We start from the raw sequence: 19,709 nt of genomic DNA, 5'->3' as shown, positions 1-19,709 counted from the left end.
TGGGGAATGCAATAAATGTGTGTAAAAGGAACAGTTTTTAAAAATGGTTATGCCATTTTATGCTCCCATCAGCAATGCACTAGGCTTCCAATGGCTTCATATCTCCTGACTATTTGGTGGTGTTGGTCTTTTCAATTTTAGTCATTCTAGTGGGTGTATACAGTGGTATCTCATTGTGGCTTTAATGTGCATTTCCCTGAAGATGAATATTATTAGTAAAATGCATGTTTTCAGTTCCTTACTGGACATTTGTATATCTTCTTTGTCTGTTCGAGGCTTTGCCCGTTTAAAAAATTTGTGTCTTTATCATTTTGTTATTGAATTGTCAGAGTTCCTTATACATTCTGGATACAAACTATTTGTCAGATATATGTATTGCAAGTATATTCTCCCAGTTTGTGTCTTGCCTTGTCATTTTGATGACCAGATGTTTTGAGTTTTGATGAAATCCAATTCATCGGGGTTTTCTTTTCTTTTCTGTGGTTTTGTGATTTCTGTAAGAAATCATTGCAGGTTGTGAAGATATTGTCCCATGTTTTCCTTTAGAAGCTTTATAGTTTGGGCCTTTAAATGGAGGTCTGTGATCCATCTCAATTGTGTCTTAAGTGAGATTCAGATTTTCCCCCAGTAGTTCCTCCAGCACCATTTGTTGAAGACTTGTCTTTGTCAAAAATCAGTTGACCATATATGTGTGGGTCTATTTCTAGACTCTGTTTTGTTCCATTGATTTGTCTGTCCATGTCAATGCCACACTACCTTCATTACTTTAGTTTTACAGTAAGTCTTGAAATCAGGTACTGTAAGGCCTCCAACCCTGCTCTTCTTCAAGACTGTTTTGGCTACCTAGGACCCTTGCTTTTCTATAAAAATTTTAGAATCAACTTGTCATTTTCTAGAAAAGTACCCTGTTGGCCTTCTGATCAACACTGTGTTGTATCTGTATATCATTATGAGAAGAACGGACATATTAACATTAGGAGCCTTCCAATTTATGAACATCTCTCCATTTAAGTCTAAAATTTCTCTCATCAAGGTTTAATAGCTTTCAGTGTACAAGTCTTATATGTCTTTTGTTAAATTTATTAAGTATTTTATATCATTGCAAATGGGACTGCTTTTTAAATTTCATTTTGCAATTGCTTACTGCTATTAGAAACACAACTGATTTTTGTAAACTGACCCTGCTAAATTCTTTTATTGGTTCTAGTAGTTGTTTATTAAATTTCTTAGGATTTTCTCTATAAACAATCATTCATAAAGATTTTTCCAAGAGATTTTTCAATCTTTATGCCTATTATTTCTTTTTCTTGCCTTATTGTACTGACTAGAACTACAACGCTGAATAGAAGTGATAAATGCAGACATTACTGCTATGTTCTTGATCTTAGGAGGAAAGTGTCTGGTATTTCACCATTAAATATGACATTAGCAGTCGGTCTGGGGGTAGATGCCCTTTGTCAGATTAAACAAGTTCCCTTCTTGTACTAGTTTGCTGAGAGTTTTAAAAATCATGGATGGGTGTTGAATCATGTCAAATGCTTTGCCTTCATTTTTTTAGAAGATCATATGGTTTTTCTCCTTCATTCTATTAATACGGTGGATTACGTTAATTTTTCTTCTAACATTAAGCCAACCATTCATTCCTGTGATAAACCCTACTTAGTTATAATGAATAATGTCCTTTTCATATATCACTGGAACATATATGCTAATGTTTTATTAAGAATTTTTTAGTGTTTATAAGAGATATTGGATTCCAATTTTCTTTTCTTATAAGGTTTATGTCAGATTTTGGTATCAAGGTTATACTGGCCTTATACAATGAATTGGGTAGTTTTTCTTCCTCTTCTATTTTCTGAAGGAGTTTGTATAAGACTAGCAGTTCATTTGTCGATGTTTCATTGGTAAAAACATTTCTTACTTAAGTTTTGATGGAATTTACCAGTGAAACCACCTGCCTCTGGAGGAATTTTCTTTGTGGAAAAGTTTTGATTACAAATTCAATTTCTTTAATAGCAATAGGGTCATTCAGATATTCTATTTCTTCATGTGGCAGTTATGGTAAGTTACTTACGGTAACTGTATTTTTCAAGGAAATTGACTATTTCATCTAAGTTGTCCAATTAATTAGCAGAAAGTAGTTCATAATATCCAGTTACTGTTGTTTAAACTTCTGTAGGCTATATAGTGATACCCACTCTTTCTTTGCTAATGTTAGTGATTTATGTTTCCCTCCTCTCTTCCTTGATTAGACTTGTTAGTGTTTTGTTAATTTTACTAAATTTTTAAAAGAACTAAAGTTTGGTTTTTTAATTTTCTCTATTGTTTAAAAATTTTTATTCCTATCTTTATTATGTACTTCTTCCTAATGATTTGGGTTTAATTTATTCTTCCTTTCTGGCTTCGTAAAGTGGAAACATAAATTACTGATGTTCAACTTTGTTCTTTTCTAGTCATGTAAAGCTATACATTTTTTTGTGTGTATTGTTTTAGCAAAGCCCATAAAGTTTCATAAACTGTATATGCATTTTCATTCAGTTAAAATTTTTTCTAATTTCCTTTGTGATTTATTCTAACTCAAAAACTATTTAGAAATGTTATTTAACTTTCAAATAGTAGGCATTTTCTAGAATTTCATTGCTATTGACTTATAATATAACCATGCTGTGATCACAGAACACATTCTGCAAGATTTTAATCATATGGAATTTATCTATATGTCTTTTATTGTGCACAGTAAGGTCTTGCTTCATGTGTACTTGATAAGATTACATATCTTGCACCAGTCGGGTGTAGTGTTTTATAAATGTCAATTAGGTCAAAGTGGTTGATAATGTTCAAATATTCTATATACTTCCTAATATTTTGTTTAATTTTTCTACTGATTACTGAAGAAATGGATGTTTAAAATCTCTATTATTATTGTTCTGTCAGTTTTTGTTTCATATATTTTGATAATCTCTTAGTAAATACGTACATATTTATGACTGGTCTGTTTTCCTCATTAACTGACCTTTTTAGCATGATAAAATGTCCTTTTTACCTCTTCTAATACTCTTTGTCTAGAAGTCTGTTTGGCAGTTTAATAGTGTCACACTAGCTTTCTTATGCTCACTGTTTACACAGTCTATCTTTCCCTCTTCTGGCTTCAACCTACTGTGTTTTTATATTTAAATTGTATACCTTATAGACAGTAGGCAGTCTTTCAAATCTAATTTATTTTGGTATTTTATTTTAATCCCTCCAATGACATTTATGCTTTTTTTGGTATTTTTTTTTTTAGTGATTTTTCTGGTTATTACACTATGCATCCTTAACTTATTGCCAGTCTACTTGGATTTAATATTGTATCACTTCACATAAAATGTAAGAATCTTAAGAGTCATGCAATTCCATTTGCCCTCTCTTATCCTTTGTGGTATTTTTGTCATACATTTTACATCTACATACATCATAAGTCCCATAAAAGAGTATCTTGTTTTTTACATTACATAATCTTCTATATTTACATATATATTTATCATTTCCTGTAAATACTTCCTTCGTGTAGGTCTGAACTTCCCCCTGATATTATTCCCCCTCAGCCTGACAAATTTCCTTTATCACTGATTGTAGTGCAGGCCTTCTGGAAATAAATTCTCTCAGATTTTGAAAAACCAAAAATGTCTTTATTTCACCTTGTTTTGAAGGATATTTTTGCTAGATTTAGAATTCTAGCTTGATAAAGTTCTTTATTTTTTTTAATTTATTGTTTTTATTTTGTCTTCCAGCACTTTAAAGATGTCTTTGAATAATATTCTAGCCTCCGTTGTTCATGGTGGGAATCCTTTGGTTAACTGCATCACTGTTACCTTTTACATAATATGTCATTTATCTCTGGCAATGTTCAAGATTTTTCTCTTTATCTTTAATATAGGTTTTAGCAATTTTACTGTAACGTTTCAAGGTGTGGTTTTGTTTTATTTATCCTGCTTAGGATTTGTTAAGCTTCTTGCATTTGTAAGTTAATGTGTTCAGCCAGTTTGGGATGCCTTCAGCCATTATCTCTTTGAATATTTTTTCTGATCTGTTTTTTCTGTCCTCTCCTTCTCAGACCCCAATTACATGTATATTATACTACTTGATATTGTCCTATAATTCACTGAGGTTCTGCTTATTGTTTTTAATCTTCATTCTCACTGTTCTTCATATTGGATAATGCTTATTGATCTGACTTTAAGTTTACTTACCCTTTATTTGGTCATTTCCATTCTTCACTAAGGCTATCCAGTGAAATTTTTGTTTCAAATATTTTACTTTTCAGTTCCAGAATTTTCACTTGGTTCTTCTTAATCATTTCCATTTCCCTGCTGAGGGTCTTCTTCTTTCAATTATTATGACCATGTTTTCCTTTATATTCTTGAATATATTTTAACACCTGCTTTAAAGTTATTGCCTGAAAATTCCAACATTTAGGTTACTTCAAGTTCTATTATAGCGATTACATTTTTTCTTGATTATGAGTAACAATTTCCTACTTCTATACATATCTGTTAATTTTTGATTAGATAATAAATATTATGAATGACATGTAATAGAGGCTCTAGATCTGTTTTATTCCTTTAAAGAGTGTTAATATTTTTGTTTCAGACAAATTACTAGCTGAACTCGTGAATGCTTAGGATTACACTTTGTTATGATATACTTTGGTTTTGCCCTTAGTTTTAGGATGAATCCTTTATTCTTAAGGCGAGGCCTTTCTGAGGGTTCAGACAAAAACCTAAGTGTTTGCCAAGTCCCTATAACTTGGGTGAGATTCAAATTCCAAACTCTACGGGCAATCTTTGTAGGCAGTAGGCAGCTACTGAAATGTATGCTCAGCTTTTCAGCTCTCTAGCTATTGTTTTCCACTGGGCTCACTGGCCTTTCTCCCATACCTATGCAGTTCAGAAGTCACCCAAGCATGGAGGAGAATTTATATACAGAAGTGGAACTCTCTTCTCTATGGCTGCCTCCTTTCTGGAATTTCTTCCCTTAAATCCCAGCCACTCTGGCAGCCTTGAACTCCATCCTCATACACTTCAAGAATATATGATTGTGGCCTTGAGTTGTAGTTACTCTTGGTGGAATGGGGAGTGCCCTCAGGAGAGAAGCTGTAAAAATGTAGGTCTCATGCATTCCAATTCTTTCTCTCAAGGATCAAGTTGCCAACATTTCTGCCTTCTTTTGATCAGCCTCTAGTGTCTTCAAATAGTTTTGTTTTGTAAAAAATATTTCATCCAGTTTTTTTTTCTTTGCGGTACGCGGGCCTCTCACCGTTGTGGCCCCTCCCATTGCGGAGCACAGGCTCCGGACGCGCAGGCTCAGCGGCCATGGCTCACGGGCCCAGCCGCTCTGCGACATGCGGGATCTTCCCGGACCGGGGCACGAACCCATGTCCCCTGCATCGGCAGGCGGACTCTCAACCACTGTGCCACCAGGGAAGCCCTTTTTTTTTTTTAAGATTTTACATACAAATGAGGTCATATGGTATTTGTTTTTCTCTGTCTGACTTATTTCACTTAGGATGATGCCCTCAAAGTCAATCCATGTTGTCGCAAGTAGCAGGATTTCCCTCTATGGCTGAATAATATTCCATTGCGTACAGATACCACATTTTCTTTAGCCATTCATCCATCAGTGAACACTTAGATTGCTTCCATGTCTTGGACATTGCAAACAATGCTAATCTCTCATTTTTAAAAGAGGCTAGTGAGGAAAGATGCTTTTTCAGAAAATGAGCTGTCTGGATACTCTCAATTTTATACTACAGTTTAAAACCAAATAATGGCTTGAAATGACTCACAGGTCATGGAACTATACAGACAGAGGGATGTATAGGCATTACTGACTGAAGCCAAGTCTGTCCCACCAAACCACAAATGTAGAAGAGGTATCTTTCCTAGTGCCTGTGTGTATGTTATTTACAGTTTTCAGCTCTCCTTCACCTCTTTGGTTTCCATGGAGCTCATAATTTTTGGTCTGTTTTACCACCTTGTTCCATCTTCTGGCATCTGTATACTCCTGATTCTCCTGACCTGGCTTCTAAATCATTTTGATTGCTCTGACCCTTAATGTTGAGTGTCCTCTCAAAATCCATATGTTGAAGTCCTAACCTCCAGTACTTCAGAATGTGATTTTATTTTGAGATAGCATCTTCACGGGGTAATCAAGTTAAAATGAGAACATTAGGGTGGGCGATAATCCGACATAACTAGTATTTTTATAAAAAGGGGAAATTTGGACACAGAGACATGCAGAGAAGGAAGATGATGTGAAGAAACACAGGGAGAAGATGTTTATCTACAAAACAACGGACAAGGTCTGGAATTGATCCTTCTTTCACAGAAGAAACAAACCCTAATGACTGATCTTGGGCTTCTAGCCTCCAGAACTGAGACAATAAATTTCAGTTGTTTAAGGGACCCAATCTATGCTACTTTGTTACAGCAGCCCTAGCAAACTAATACCCTTACCACTTAACAAATAAATGGGTCCCCACTTTTCTCCTTGGTTCTGACTTATGACTTTGTTTTGTCTCCTAAGATCCCCTGACCCCTCAGTACGGTAAATGGCCCAAAAAGCTGAATATCCAAAGATGTGTGTCCGAATTTTTTCACTTAAGTTGAATGACTTTTCTGATCCTTAGATTCCTTATATATGAAATAAGGATATTGTCTTACCTATCTGTCTGCATACATAAAGCTCAGATAGGATACCACACAGAGACTGTAAAATGCTACGCAAGTCTAAGGCATCCTGAGTCCCTGCTCTTTATTCATAATGAGCTGCTCCTCTTGCCTAATTATAACAGACCACGGTTAGAAGGTTCTTTGGGAGGATCAAGTTTAGAATTCTCCACTTTTAAGAGGGATACTTGCAGCCTCAGGCTTTATTTCTGCTGTTTCTAGTTCAAGAGGCAGGATATGAGATGGATGACTAAGTCTGTTTTGCTCAAAGAGACAAGAATGTGGGGTGATGCTTTAAACTCTCACTGTTCACCAATCTCCAGAGGGTTTAAAAATAATTCCTCAGACAACATATTTATTTTGATAAGGTAATGAGTTATGGAAACCAATTCTTTTAGGGAATGGACTTTTCGGAGATGTATAAGGGGTGCAGAACTTTAGCGGCACATCAAACTGTATTAACTAAATCGGAGCCCATTGAATGTGATTTTAAATTTGAAAAAATTAAATGCAGGATGCTAGCAGCTTTCCAAAATATTTTGTATGCTCCTTTGCCTGTTTTTAAGATGATTTGTTAACGAGAATTTGAAAAATTGTTGTTTCTACAGTAATTAACACTTTTATAAAATTATTTATAAAAAAATATAACTTACTCCCAAATAGTTGACATTCTAGTTGCATAAATTCTTATGTAGTCTCAAACACCGCTCAAAAGAACTACATATTTAAATGATTCTACCCATTTCAGTTCTCTAGAATGCCTCCAGATGGCATTAAAACCCTTTTCCTACTATATTTTACAATCAAAAATTTAAAAATTAGTAATATTTTAACCATTTAAAACCAGTCACATTCATTATATCATTAGAAATCATGATAATGGAACTATTTTGAACTTTTAGGGTAACATCTTAAGAAACATGTAATCATAACCTTTATGAAACAAACAGCCATCCTATGTAAGCCAAAGGCTCTTCCTAGATTGAGAAACAGATCTTGGACAAATACACTCAATAATGTTATATAGTAAGCTGTCATTTCTAATGAATAGCACTTTAAATGCTTAGTAATAAGAGCACTGGTCCAAATATAGATATATGCACAAAACTGTCTTATAATAAGAAAATACATTTAACTCCTCAGAAATGATAAAAAATAATGATTTTTAAGGAATAAACCTGTTACTAATTCCTATGGAGCTAAAATAACTTGTTAGCTTGTGAATTATGTAAACTTTGGCATATAAATTTGGCATCGAATTAATCGTCAAAACATTTCTTGGATTGCTTGGCTATCGAGAGGAAAAAGACAAAATGTAGAGTGAAGAACATGTTTTAAAAGCCTCTTCTTATCTTTTCAAAACTGTGTTTGTTAACTCAAAACTATGAACAAACCCTTGAGGGTCCAGAGATATCTATAACTGTATATTTCACATAATTCAGAGGTCAGATTGCAAAGGGCAGGCTTTAAAATGACACTGGTACTTCCCAGGTGTGCAGGACAGACTATCTCCTAGTATGTGTGAAAAGTCCTCTAATTATTTATGACAGTGATGGAAGTTGCCAAGCAAATTCCAAAAGCTTTCCTCCCCTCCCCCTGCCAAAATAATACCATTAAATCTCGTTACATTTGTACTTTATGAAGGAGCCTTGTGTTTTCAAGATTATTCTTACTGGGCTAAAGCATAAGAAAGACCTCAAAATGCATATGCACCCAAAAGCATTTAAAAACACATTATCATGAGAAAGAGAACCACAGGCTTCTTTCCATTATTACTGTTACTATAACAAGTTATTTGCGCAGTTTCATATTATAAGCATATTAAAGAACAGTCATCTCGGGATAGAAACAGGAAACAGACTTACGATGTATTCGATGTGCCATTGTCTGGACTCCCTGGCTCAGCATCACCTTTCTCTTAAAAAGGAAGAAAATACCAACATGTGAGCGTTACAGCCTATAAGATTTAAGAGAGGTTCAATATATTTCCACACTCCTACTAACAACCATTCAAAATGTGCAGCAGGAAGCTTTTCAAACATCTTTTTTATTGTCCAAGAACCGGATTTGCAAAATAATTTCTTCTTTGTAATACAATGGCCCGGGCAAGGATCTGTGAATAGGTACTACGGAGCTGTTTGCAAACAAGCAGAGGTTCAGAGTGGAGACCCTGCCAAAAGATGAATACCTTACAGATGGCATCTGTTTCCTTCTACTTCTTTTACAGAAAAGTTAAGGAAATAAACCCCATTAGCATTCTAGATGCAAGGCGTTTTGAATTCCGATCCCTTCTGCAAACACAAGCTAAACCAGGTCAGGTGACATCAGAACTTGGAGGAGAGAATTTTACACAACACTGAGGTTGCACCCCAGCTTACAAGATTCCCAAGAATTACACCCCACAGAGAGCCCCAGCAGCAGGCTCTGGGGTCACCCTGTTAATGCAGAATAAGATATAAATCAGAAATCCTTCCTGGCCATCTGAGAGACTAGTTAAAGAAATGTTTCTGCCGTCTGTGGTCACCGAGGATTGAATGGGTTTTAATGAAGGGAGCCTGGAACCAGTTCGTTTCTTGTAGTTTTAAAGGGCAAATTCCTCTTGCAATTGACGTAATGTAAGTCTTAGATCCTCAACCATTGATGGCTTGACACCATACATCCTTGTATTGTAAGGCATTTCTTTTTGTTTTCTTGAGGCTACGGGATGGAGGAAGGTCATGACTGCCATTGTGAGTTAGCTGTGGTTAGTTAGGCTGGTTATGTAGTGCTAATAGTTTAACACACCCCAGAGAAGGTTATGAGTTGCAAGAGATGGGCCTGATGGTGGCAACTTGCTTTGCTTTGCTCTTTCAAGCCAGGCCTGGAGACCTCACAGAATCCCCCAGTCTGCTGTTTAGGGCTTCAGGCCTATGTCCTGTACCAAGTCCCTTTTGTCAGCTGTAGCCATTAGCTTATTGTCACCGAGGCTTGGGAATGACCCCCTAAATTACATGATGAACACATTCTGAAGATATCGTCCAAACTGAACTCAAAAGTAAACTTTATAATTTCTTTTCCTTTTAGTTCTTTCAAACAGAACGGTTGTGAGAGAAAGAAGACAGTGACATATAGTGCACACATCTATCTCAGATGTGACTCTCTGCTAATGTGTGTCTACACGCTGCCGGGACATACGTGAGGGACAGTCACCTTGTGAAAAGTCACATCTATTTTAACTGCCTCAATAGCAAACACTGACGGAGTCCCAGTACGTGGGAAACCATGCTGAAGTAAAAATAGAGGCAGAGAATTAATGAACTTGCTCTAAAGCTTGTACGTTCATAATATATTTTCTCTTCCAGGCCAGGTTTGTTGTAAACTCACTTAGGAGACATGCAAGACCTTGTCAACTGGCTTTGGTGCTAGAAAATAACCTTAGTACTGTCCAAAATCACTTTTCAAATGAGAAACCACAATTCCTGCCAGAATCCTAAAGTACAGAGTTGTAACACCTGCATCACCTAAGATAAAACTAAATGGAGGTTTAATTTTTCTCAAACATAGCGATCTTTTTTTCCCCCTTTAATTTGGAGAAATTGGTTACTTTCCCTGGTCTGGAGCTGCCAGAAGTTACCCCACATCCAATCATCATCAGGAATGTAGGCAGCAGGCTCAGAAGCCCAGGAGTAAACGTTTCTCAACAACTTATGTCATTAAAAAAAAGGAAATCAATCTGATACATGAAGACAGTGTTTGGATGTCTGAATAAATATGTTTCACCTTGGCCAACAATGCTGCCAGATACCCCGTGGGCTGAGAGGACAGAGGCCTTATTGCACATGGGAGCTGGGGGCTGCGGGAATCGGGAGCGGGAGCGGCGCAGGAACAAAGCTGCAGCTGGTTATCTCTGCTCTTAGCAGCACTTATGTTGTGGCAACAGGGAAAACAGAATAGGTTCTGGCGAACAGGAAGGATGCAATGGGGCCACACTGGGCATGTATGAGCAGTCAGGGAATGAGTGCTCTCAGTGGATCATGAATTAACCTTTTTGGAGAAAAGGAAACGCAGGATGGAGTCAGGAAGTAAAACTCTGTTTGCCCTTCAGAACACAAAATTCTCCCCAATATCTGGAAATTTTACGTGATGTAATTTCTGAAGTTAACTTGAAGTGTCTCTGTGCACAAGCTATGGAGAATCATAGGCTCTTTATCAGGACCCAAGGGAAAATGATGAATGGGAGCCGGAAAAAATCCTCAGTAAGGGATTTTTCAGTTGGGTGCTCAGATGTTTCCTCTCCGCCGCCAATGAGGACTGTTGGGGCTTCGTCCTGATTATTCCAGCTGTTTTCATGATAGATTCAACACTGCTCTCCTAGGGAAGGAACCTGCATTGATCTTTAAGACACTGAGCATAAGAGAGAGGCTCAGGTGCAGCGTGGTCCTTTTGCAGGCGGACATATAATTAAAGACAGAAAGAGAAAAAACGAGCCATAGAAAGAAAATGTACACATTCACACTCACATATCAATACATATGTATGTGTACATGTATATGACATGTATACTTTCAACTTGACACTCCATATTTGTCTACCTGAGTCTTCCACAGTACCAAACATATATTACATGCTCAGTATATGTCTTCTGTCTGATGACCTATCATTAATGCAGTGTCCCACGCTACAGTGGGAAAAGAGGACAAAGGTACACATACCACGGAGACGGTATACAAGTTAGGGTATGAAACGGCTTGATGCCTCCACCAGGTCACTTAAAAAATTACAGTAGCGACATGTTTAATCCAGTAAATCTACCAAGGACGTTTATGTCGAGTAGTCTCTCTGGAAACATAGATAATATCTAATTCACGCCCCTTCAACTGAAAATGACTGCACTGCTGGAGTACCATAATTCGCGCTATGAAAAGGAAATCAAAATCGACCTAGGCTGTATTCTGCTTCAAAGGCAGGTTTTGCCGTGCTACCACTTTATAATAAAAGGAATCTGTGCTCAGTGTAAAGAAAAAAAAACTGAACAGTAGAGAAAAGGTAACGGCTCTGCTTGCTTTTGTCATTAGTCCTGTTAGCCCTGCAACTATAACGCTAAGTAATAAGCTTATTTCTAGATGAATCAACTTCAGACAGTATGTAATAATTTCTGATATGAAAAATGAGAGATAAGATATTTAATACACTTATACTACCACCTCCCTTCCGCTTAAAATTTTTGTTAGTTCTGTCAAACTTTAGTGTCTAGTGGGTATTTTAACTTTGAATAAATTTAACCTATTTTTTGATTAAACAACTTCTGACAGTACCTTTTCTTTTGTACTATGCAAAGTGAGGCAACTCACATCCCACTATGCACAGCTATACCTTTCCTCCGGCATAGCCAAGATTTAAAATATTTATATTCTGTTCAGTAACTATTAATGAGTCATCCTCATTAATATTAATTTTATCAATAATTTAATTTTGGGAATTGCCCATAGGCCATGAGAAAAATTATACATGAGTAACGGAATTTACAATATTATAACAACATATATATCAGCCTCTAAGGAACAGTAGAGAGACTGGACCTGCACGGAGGGATGGCCACTACACTTGAAAGAAGGCAAGGGTTCCCAGTATTTACGTCAAATGGATTCTCATTCTTATATCTCATCATGGCACAGGTTCATTTGTCTCAAGTAAAGGCTATGCTTTTCCTAAAGAGAAATTCAATAGAGCATGCATGTAATGTGTACAAAAATGTTTATATACAGTTTTTAAAAAGTAAAATGAGTTAACTGTAAAAACACCTTCCAGGCCCAGAAAGGGGACACTGACAAGAAATAACCCAGAAGCCTCCTGAGCTTGTGTCCTATTCAAGCCCAGCTAGCTAGCAATGGATTTTTGTGTTAATCATTCTCCCTTTCTTGACAGTTTCTGCCACCATGAATTAATTTGTAAATAAAAGTCTTTAGTTTTTCCTGATTTTAAATTTCGTATGAATGCAATCATAGTGTAGGCATTCTTCTGGGATTACTTCTGTCATTCAATGATATGACTTTAGATTCAGCCAATGTGATGTGCATAGCTTTGGTTCATTCACCCTCACTGCTGTGCAGCATCTCCTTATAAAAATCTGTCATTTTGGGCTTCCCTGGTGGCACAGTGGTTGAGAGTCCACCTGCTGATGCAGGGGACACGGGTTCGTGCCCCTGTCCGGGAAGATCCCACGTGCCGCGGAGCGGCTGGGCCCATGAGCCATGACCGCTGAGCCTGTGCGTCCGGAGCCTGTGCTACGGGAGAGGCCACAACAGTGAGAGGCCTGCATACCGCAAAAAAAAAAAAACAAAAAACTGCCGTTTTCCTTTATTTGACACTTTTTCGGTGTTCTACTTAAGAAATACATCAGAAAGATGTTCTCTATTACCTTTTGAAAGTGTATAATTTTACTGTTCACATTTAGGTCTTCTACAAATACCTGGAATAGTTTCTGTATATGATGTCAGGTAGGAGATAGCTTCCTTTTTTTCCCTATAGATAACCAATTATTCTGGTACTATCTATTAAGAAGCCCATTCTTTCCCCATTGATCTACATTTTAGCTCTGACACGAATCTAGTTTTCATAAATCTGTGGTCTGTTTCTGGGTCCTTTACATCTGTTTCATTGCTCAATTTATTATTATCTTCATTACTTAGCTAAAACATTTATTCATTCATTCACTCATTCATTCATTCATATAATAATATTAGTAAGGCAAGGCTCCAACCTGGTTCTTCTTAAGGAGTGTCTGAGTTATTTTTGGTTCCTTGTTCTATCAAATAAATTTGAGAATCACCTTGTCAAATTCCAGATACACGGCTGCTGTTGAGAAGTCAACTGGAAGTTTAATTGTTACTTCTTTGAAGTTATTAAGGGCACTTTAAGAATTTTTCCTTTACCTGTGTGGCTTGCAGTTTCACTATAATATGTCTAGGGTGGACTTCTTTTTATCTATCCTGCTTAAGATTCATTGGGAAGATTCATTGGGTTTCTTGAATCTATGGGTTAGTGTCTTTCAATTCTGGAATATTTCCAGCCATCATCTCCTTTAATATTCCCTCTGTTCCCTTATCTTTTTCTGGAATTCTAGTTAAATATATTTAGGCCTTCTCACTTTATACTCCAGGTTTGTTAACTTCCTTTTCATATTTTCCATTTCTGTCTCTCTAGGTTGCATTCTAGATAATTTCTTAAGTTTAGTTTCCTGATTCATTACTTTTTCTTCACCTATGTGTAATCTGCTGTTAAACCTGACCAAAGAAATTTTATTTCTGTTATTATTTTCTAACTTCTAGAGGTTCTGATTAGTACATTTTCAAATGTTTTTGTTCTTTATCATATTTTCAATTCTCTCATTTCCGTAAATTAAAGTAAGCACTCTTACGTTATATTCTGGGCTTGGTAATTCCAATATCTGAAGTCCTTGGAGATCTCTCTAATTCTCTGCTGTCTGTTCTTTTTCCTTGCTCTTGTTTCATTGCACACAAGTGTTTTTGACAATGAGTGCTCATTTCCTGAGGAATTCTATTTCTATTATTATTTATTCTTACCCATTTTCTTTTTCTGGTATTCCTACTAGCTGGATTTGACCTTTCCACCCTGACTGATCTTCCATGTAACTTAACTTCCTTTCATATTTTCCATCTGACTTTTGCTTTATATTCAGAAAAAAAAAATGTTTTCGACCTTATATTCCAGACTTCAGACTTCAGCTATTATCTATTAAATTTTTAAATTTTGTCAACCCTATTTTTAATTCCGGAGTGCTCATTTGTTCTGTAACTGCTTCTTTTTCATACCAATCTGGTCTTTTTATTTGATGCAAATAATTTCAAATCCTTCTGAAGACTGTAATTACATTTGAAATTTTTTTCTTCTGTTCCTTGAATTAAGTAGATTTCCTCTGGGTCATTCCTTCTCTTTGGTGCTCCTGGGTTATGTATTCACATCTTTGAATGATAACAGGCTGGTTAACAAAGGTACTGGCGTGGATTTCCCATATTAGTATATTGATCCATTTTGCTAACATACGTCTCCCTTGTAGGGAAGGGCTGATTTAGGGCTCTTTCTAAGTGGACAGGGTATGTTAACTGGAAGGCTTCATTTAGGGTTCAGGAGAAGAGGCCTCAAGACAAGCTGGGAGCCCTGACTGCTCTCTCACTCCCCAACAAAAATACGAAGTACTTTATTCTGGGTGTATAGCATTTCAGTTTACTTCCTTCTTGAGAAAAGTTAGCTCTTCCTCCGCCCATCAGAGATATCTATGTTTAAGGTCTGGTATTATCTCAGAATCTATTCTGCTTCTCTCTTAGGTACTAGCTCCCAACTAGAAGTTCTAGTTAGCTGTTCATTTTCTTAGCAAATATTACTATGTGTTTTTTTTGTATTTTGTTTTTTTGAGGGAGGAAAGCCAGACTGAAAGCTCTGTATGAAAACCCGCTAAGATAGTGGTAGAGGAGTAATGGGTGGAAGAATGGCCATGTTCCTATCACTACGCACAGTCCACGTCTCTTCTCTGTTGGGGTTGAGAGGAAATCAAGTCTTTCCTGGAGCTCCCAAGGACATTCCCTCTACCACCACAGCTTGTTCCTGTTTGGTTCATTATTTTCCTTTTTTCTTTTTCTGGGTCATGACCTTCCCTGCCCAGGATTACCTATCTAACAGTAGGGTCCTGTCCAGTCTCCATTTTCCAGACACTCAGCTGAATTTCTGGTTCTCAGTGCTGTTACAGATTTATTTGCATCACTATTGCTTTACGGTTAGTTCAATGGAGACTGTGAAGGCAGGGAAAGAAGCGCTTATGCTCAGGCTGCCACCTGAACAGGACAGTCTTACGCGTTAAAAAAACTGTAGACGTCCATCACCTGTTTTAATATTTAAGTTTCTCAATACTTAATTAGCTTCTATTTTATATTAAATTAAATTAATCGGTAATCAGCAAACTGGCTAAAGTAGCTCTCTTTAAAAAGATTTGGATTAAAAAATAATTTTCTGTTTAATTTATACACTCTCTTCTCTTAGTACCTACACAAGTTAGTTTTTCTAATTTCAAAAAGATAAAAATGACTGACCTAAAGTGGCGAAGGTCAGTCCATCAAGACACATTCTGTCTCTCTGAAGTACAGTTTTTTCCTATTTTCTACATATTTACTGGAGTCATGACTCCCAAAGCTGTAATGATTCCAAACCAAATACAAGAAACAGCACAGGAAATGCTGGTGGGACCAGCTGTCCTAAAATTTCCAATGTGCTATAATCTACAGAGGACACTGCAATTTTTATCTTTTTTTATTTTCCATTATGGTTTATTACAAGATATTGAATATAGTTCCCTGTGCAATACAGTAGGACCTAGGTGTTTAACTATTTTATATATAGTAGTTTGTACCTGCTAATCCCAAACTCCTAATTTATCCCCCCTTCCCCTTTGGTAACCGTAAGTTTGTTTTCTATGTCTGTGAGTCTGTTTCTGTTTTGTAAGTAAGTTCATTTGTGTCATATTTTAGATTCCAGACATAAGTGATATCATATGATATTTGTCTGACTTATTTCACTTTGTATGATAATCTCTAGGTCCATCCATGTTGCTGCAAATGGCATTATTTCTTTCTTTTTTATGGCTGAGTAGTATTCCATAGCATATATATACCACATCACTATGATTTTTAAATAGTGATATTACCTTTTTATAGATGTGCTTGGTTTTGAGGGGCGGGGATTTATTTGAAAAAAAAAATCCCCTTACCCCTAGAAAAGAGAAAACCAATTACAAATGTCCTCAGGTGATGAAATGCCAAAGGGATTTATACCACACCATGCAAGTGCCGCTCACAGTTCCCCAGAAGATACGTCTGCTTTGACATAATCTCAATCGTAGCATCAGCGAGTGAAAGTTATGGCATGCTGTAAAAATATGCCAGATGAAAACAGAAATCTTGGACAAGAATTCAATCTCACACTGAAGGGACAGAAGCAACATTTGGGGGGTCAAGGTAATGGGTTAGTTATTAACTGCAGAATCTCATTTTCATCACGTGCAGAATGGAGATGTCATGCCTACTTCACACAGCTATGGTTAGGATTAAATAAAATAGCATACATAAAGAAGAGACTGAACACAGACGGGACTGAACAGCTGTTTCCTTTGTTCTTCTTTACGTCAAAGACTCCAAGCTGAGAGAAGGTACATTTATTCTATTATATCTATTTTCTCCTCCCTTTACGCCGAACTGTTTAAATTCAAATGGAAAGAAATGGTGAGGGAAGCAATGGCAATTCTTCCGTACGCTCTAGCCTTCGGCATATGACGCTGATGCCTACGAACCTCATGGACCTAACCATGCATCTCCTGAATCCTTTCCTTACTATTACATTTATTAATTTCTATAGATTTCAAGTCCCTTGGCATTTCACCTCTTCCCTGGTGCTAGTACTCACAGCAAATTCCAGCAGAGGGTGGGATAACTACGGGATACTGCCTGTGGGTCATTATGCCATCATCCTCCTACCCTGGCCTTTCTCTAGCTGTGCATTAAAAGTCTGGGGCTGCCCAATGCATTTGTCTGGATGTCTTTTCTCCATAATCCTCCGGCCCTCACAGATGCTCAGTAGGTGAGCCTCCGTTCCTAAGACACATCTACTGGCTCAGAGTGATTTTCATGTTTAAACATAGCTTTGAAATTTGCAAGGGATGCTCTCAGCCGACTGGCCGATCAGGAGACTAACAGAGCCCAGTCTTCGTGGGTGTGCTTTCACGACATGAATGGGGCAGCTTATGCATATTTAATGCTCAAGAAAACATTAATACCAATTAACAGTGCCAAAGAAGAGAATTAAAACAATACTTCATGAAATGATATTCCCTCTTCGATGATGAAGTCCACATGTTTTATTAGACACTGGGTTCAGTAATGAAATTCCTTCCTGGACCCTTTAGTCTGTTTCTCCCTGGAAGAGGGCATGGTTTCTTCACGGATTCTAAGGACATTTATCATGAGGTCTTCTGATCTCTTTACCCACCTATTTTCTCTCAATTTAGGTAACTCATTAGCTGCCTTTAAAAATTTTTCCCCTTACACATACCAGAGGCCAACTATAAGAAAGGATGGCGTTCCTTCCTCCTCGGGTTGGTTTGAAATTCACCATTTTATGTTTTGGCCCTCCCTCCCTTGAATAAAAAGACAGAGGAGCATTCACGGTCACCATGCATCTTATCCATTTTGGGTAGCACTTGGACAAATGGCCCTCCTTTCCCCACTTGATTTTGTCTTTTAGTGAAATTCTTTTAAGCCTCCTCACCTGTTCCACCCCCTCCAACGCCCACATATGAAGCTATAGAGAGAAACTTTTCTTACTTGGATTACTGTGTCCCGAGGAAGTGAGCTGAGAGTCCTAAAAAAAAAAAAAAAAGAAAGAAAAAAGAAATATCAATTAATTTTCTTATTTTGACTTTCAAAATGTAACTTGAATATGAGATATATTACTGGTCATTCAGAACCTAATCACAGATCATAATCTCTACCAGCTACCGTAATGAGAAACATTTACGTGTCTGTTAAGCAGCTCTGGTAACAGAGCTCACAATCACTTCCATGTTGTATTACAGACTTTTTGTTTTATTTATTGAGGTGAAATTCACATAACATAAAATTAACCACTTTGAACTGAACAATTCAGTGGCATTTCACACAGTCACAATGTACTAAACCACCACCCCTATCTAGTTGCAAAATATTTCTATCATTCCAAAGTAAAATTCCTTACCCTTTCGGCAGTGTTTCCCCATTTCCCCCTCTTTTCAGTACCTGGTAAGCACACACACATGCACATGTACTTGTTTGAGTCCTTCTTTTCAATCCTTTTTTTAGAAATTAATTAATCTAGTTTTGGTTGCATTGGGTCTTCGTTGCTGCACACAGGCTTTCTCTAGTTGAGGCGAGCAGGGGCTACTCTTTGTTGCGGTGCGTGGGTTTCTCATTGCAGTGGCTTCTCTTGCTGCGGAGCACGGGCTCTAGACATGTGGGCTTCAGTAGTTGTGGCACGTGGGCTTCAGTAGTTGTAGCACATGGGCTTCAGTAGTTGTGGCTTGCGGGCTCTAGAGCGCAGGCTCAGTAGTTGTGGTGCACAGGCTTAGTTGTTCTGCGGCATGTGGGATCTTCCCAAACCAGGGATTGAACCGGTGTCCCCTGCACTGGCAGGCGGATTCTTAACCTCTGCACCACCAGCGAAGTGTCCTATATTATTGACTTTTAATCTAACCCACTTCCCTTTGAATGTACCTTCACTCTCACCACCTCACTGCAGACGAGGCTGGCAACCATCCCATCAGGGACACTCCACTGAACAACTGCTGTCAATCTCACATTGGTGGGTAGAAAGGTTATTACAGATTTCCACTTATCTGAAATGGCAGAAAGCCAGTACTATGTGGTATTTGAGTTCAGTTATTGATCAGGTAAACAGTGTTTGAACCTGATTTTATTTCCATTAAAGTGAAATGCTAAATTTTGTCTTGGGAATTCACATCCTCTTTCCTTGCAGAAGTCCCATTTAATATGAAATATACAGGAGAGTTATAAAAGAATGAATGAATGGAGACAGGGTCCATGAAGGACTACTGCCCTGCTCAGCTGGCTGCAAAACCCTGGGGGCCCCACAGAGTGTGCAGATCCTTCGTCCTTCACAGAGCCAGGCTGGGTTCAGAGCAGAGGGCAACAAGCCCCAGGCACTGAAGCCCTTTCTGCTTCTGTGTCTCCTGCTGCCCCATCCAGATAGGCACCCTTACACCTATAGCTTCTGCCTCAAAGGCCTTCTCTCCCTTTGTGAACATCGTCCCTGAGTAGATGCCTAGGGCATGGCTCAACACATCTGCGCACTGTCATTTCAGCCTCCTCTGGGAGCATTCAAGGAGGCCTGCTAGGTTCTCTGTTGGGTCCTCAAGGGTTACAGAAGTGAGGGTACAAAGCCCCTGCCTTCCGGGCCTGGGAGCCC

The 19,709-nt window shown here is 37.7% G+C and overlaps 1 protein-coding gene across 1 annotated transcript in view; it reads right to left on the bottom strand.

The window, feature by feature from the left end:
* The window catches only part of AFF3 (ALF transcription elongation factor 3), a 564,600-nt gene that overhangs the window by 171,679 nt on the left and 373,212 nt on the right, over positions 1-19,709 (bottom strand). Inside the window, exons 7-8 of the mRNA XM_079940200.1 lie at positions 18,074-18,110; positions 8,573-8,624 (exon numbers count right to left, since the gene is read on the bottom strand). Of these exons, the coding sequence (XP_079796326.1) occupies positions 8,573-8,624; positions 18,074-18,110 (89 nt within the window). The remainder of the gene's footprint in view (positions 1-8,572; positions 8,625-18,073; positions 18,111-19,709) is intronic.

Source organism: Stenella coeruleoalba (genome assembly GCF_951394435.1).
Source record: "Stenella coeruleoalba genome assembly, chromosome: 13".
Lineage (NCBI taxonomy): Eukaryota > Metazoa > Chordata > Mammalia > Artiodactyla > Delphinidae > Stenella > Stenella coeruleoalba.
Note: the sequence above shows the minus strand (reverse complement) of the source record. Positions and strands in the feature narration are given on the sequence as shown.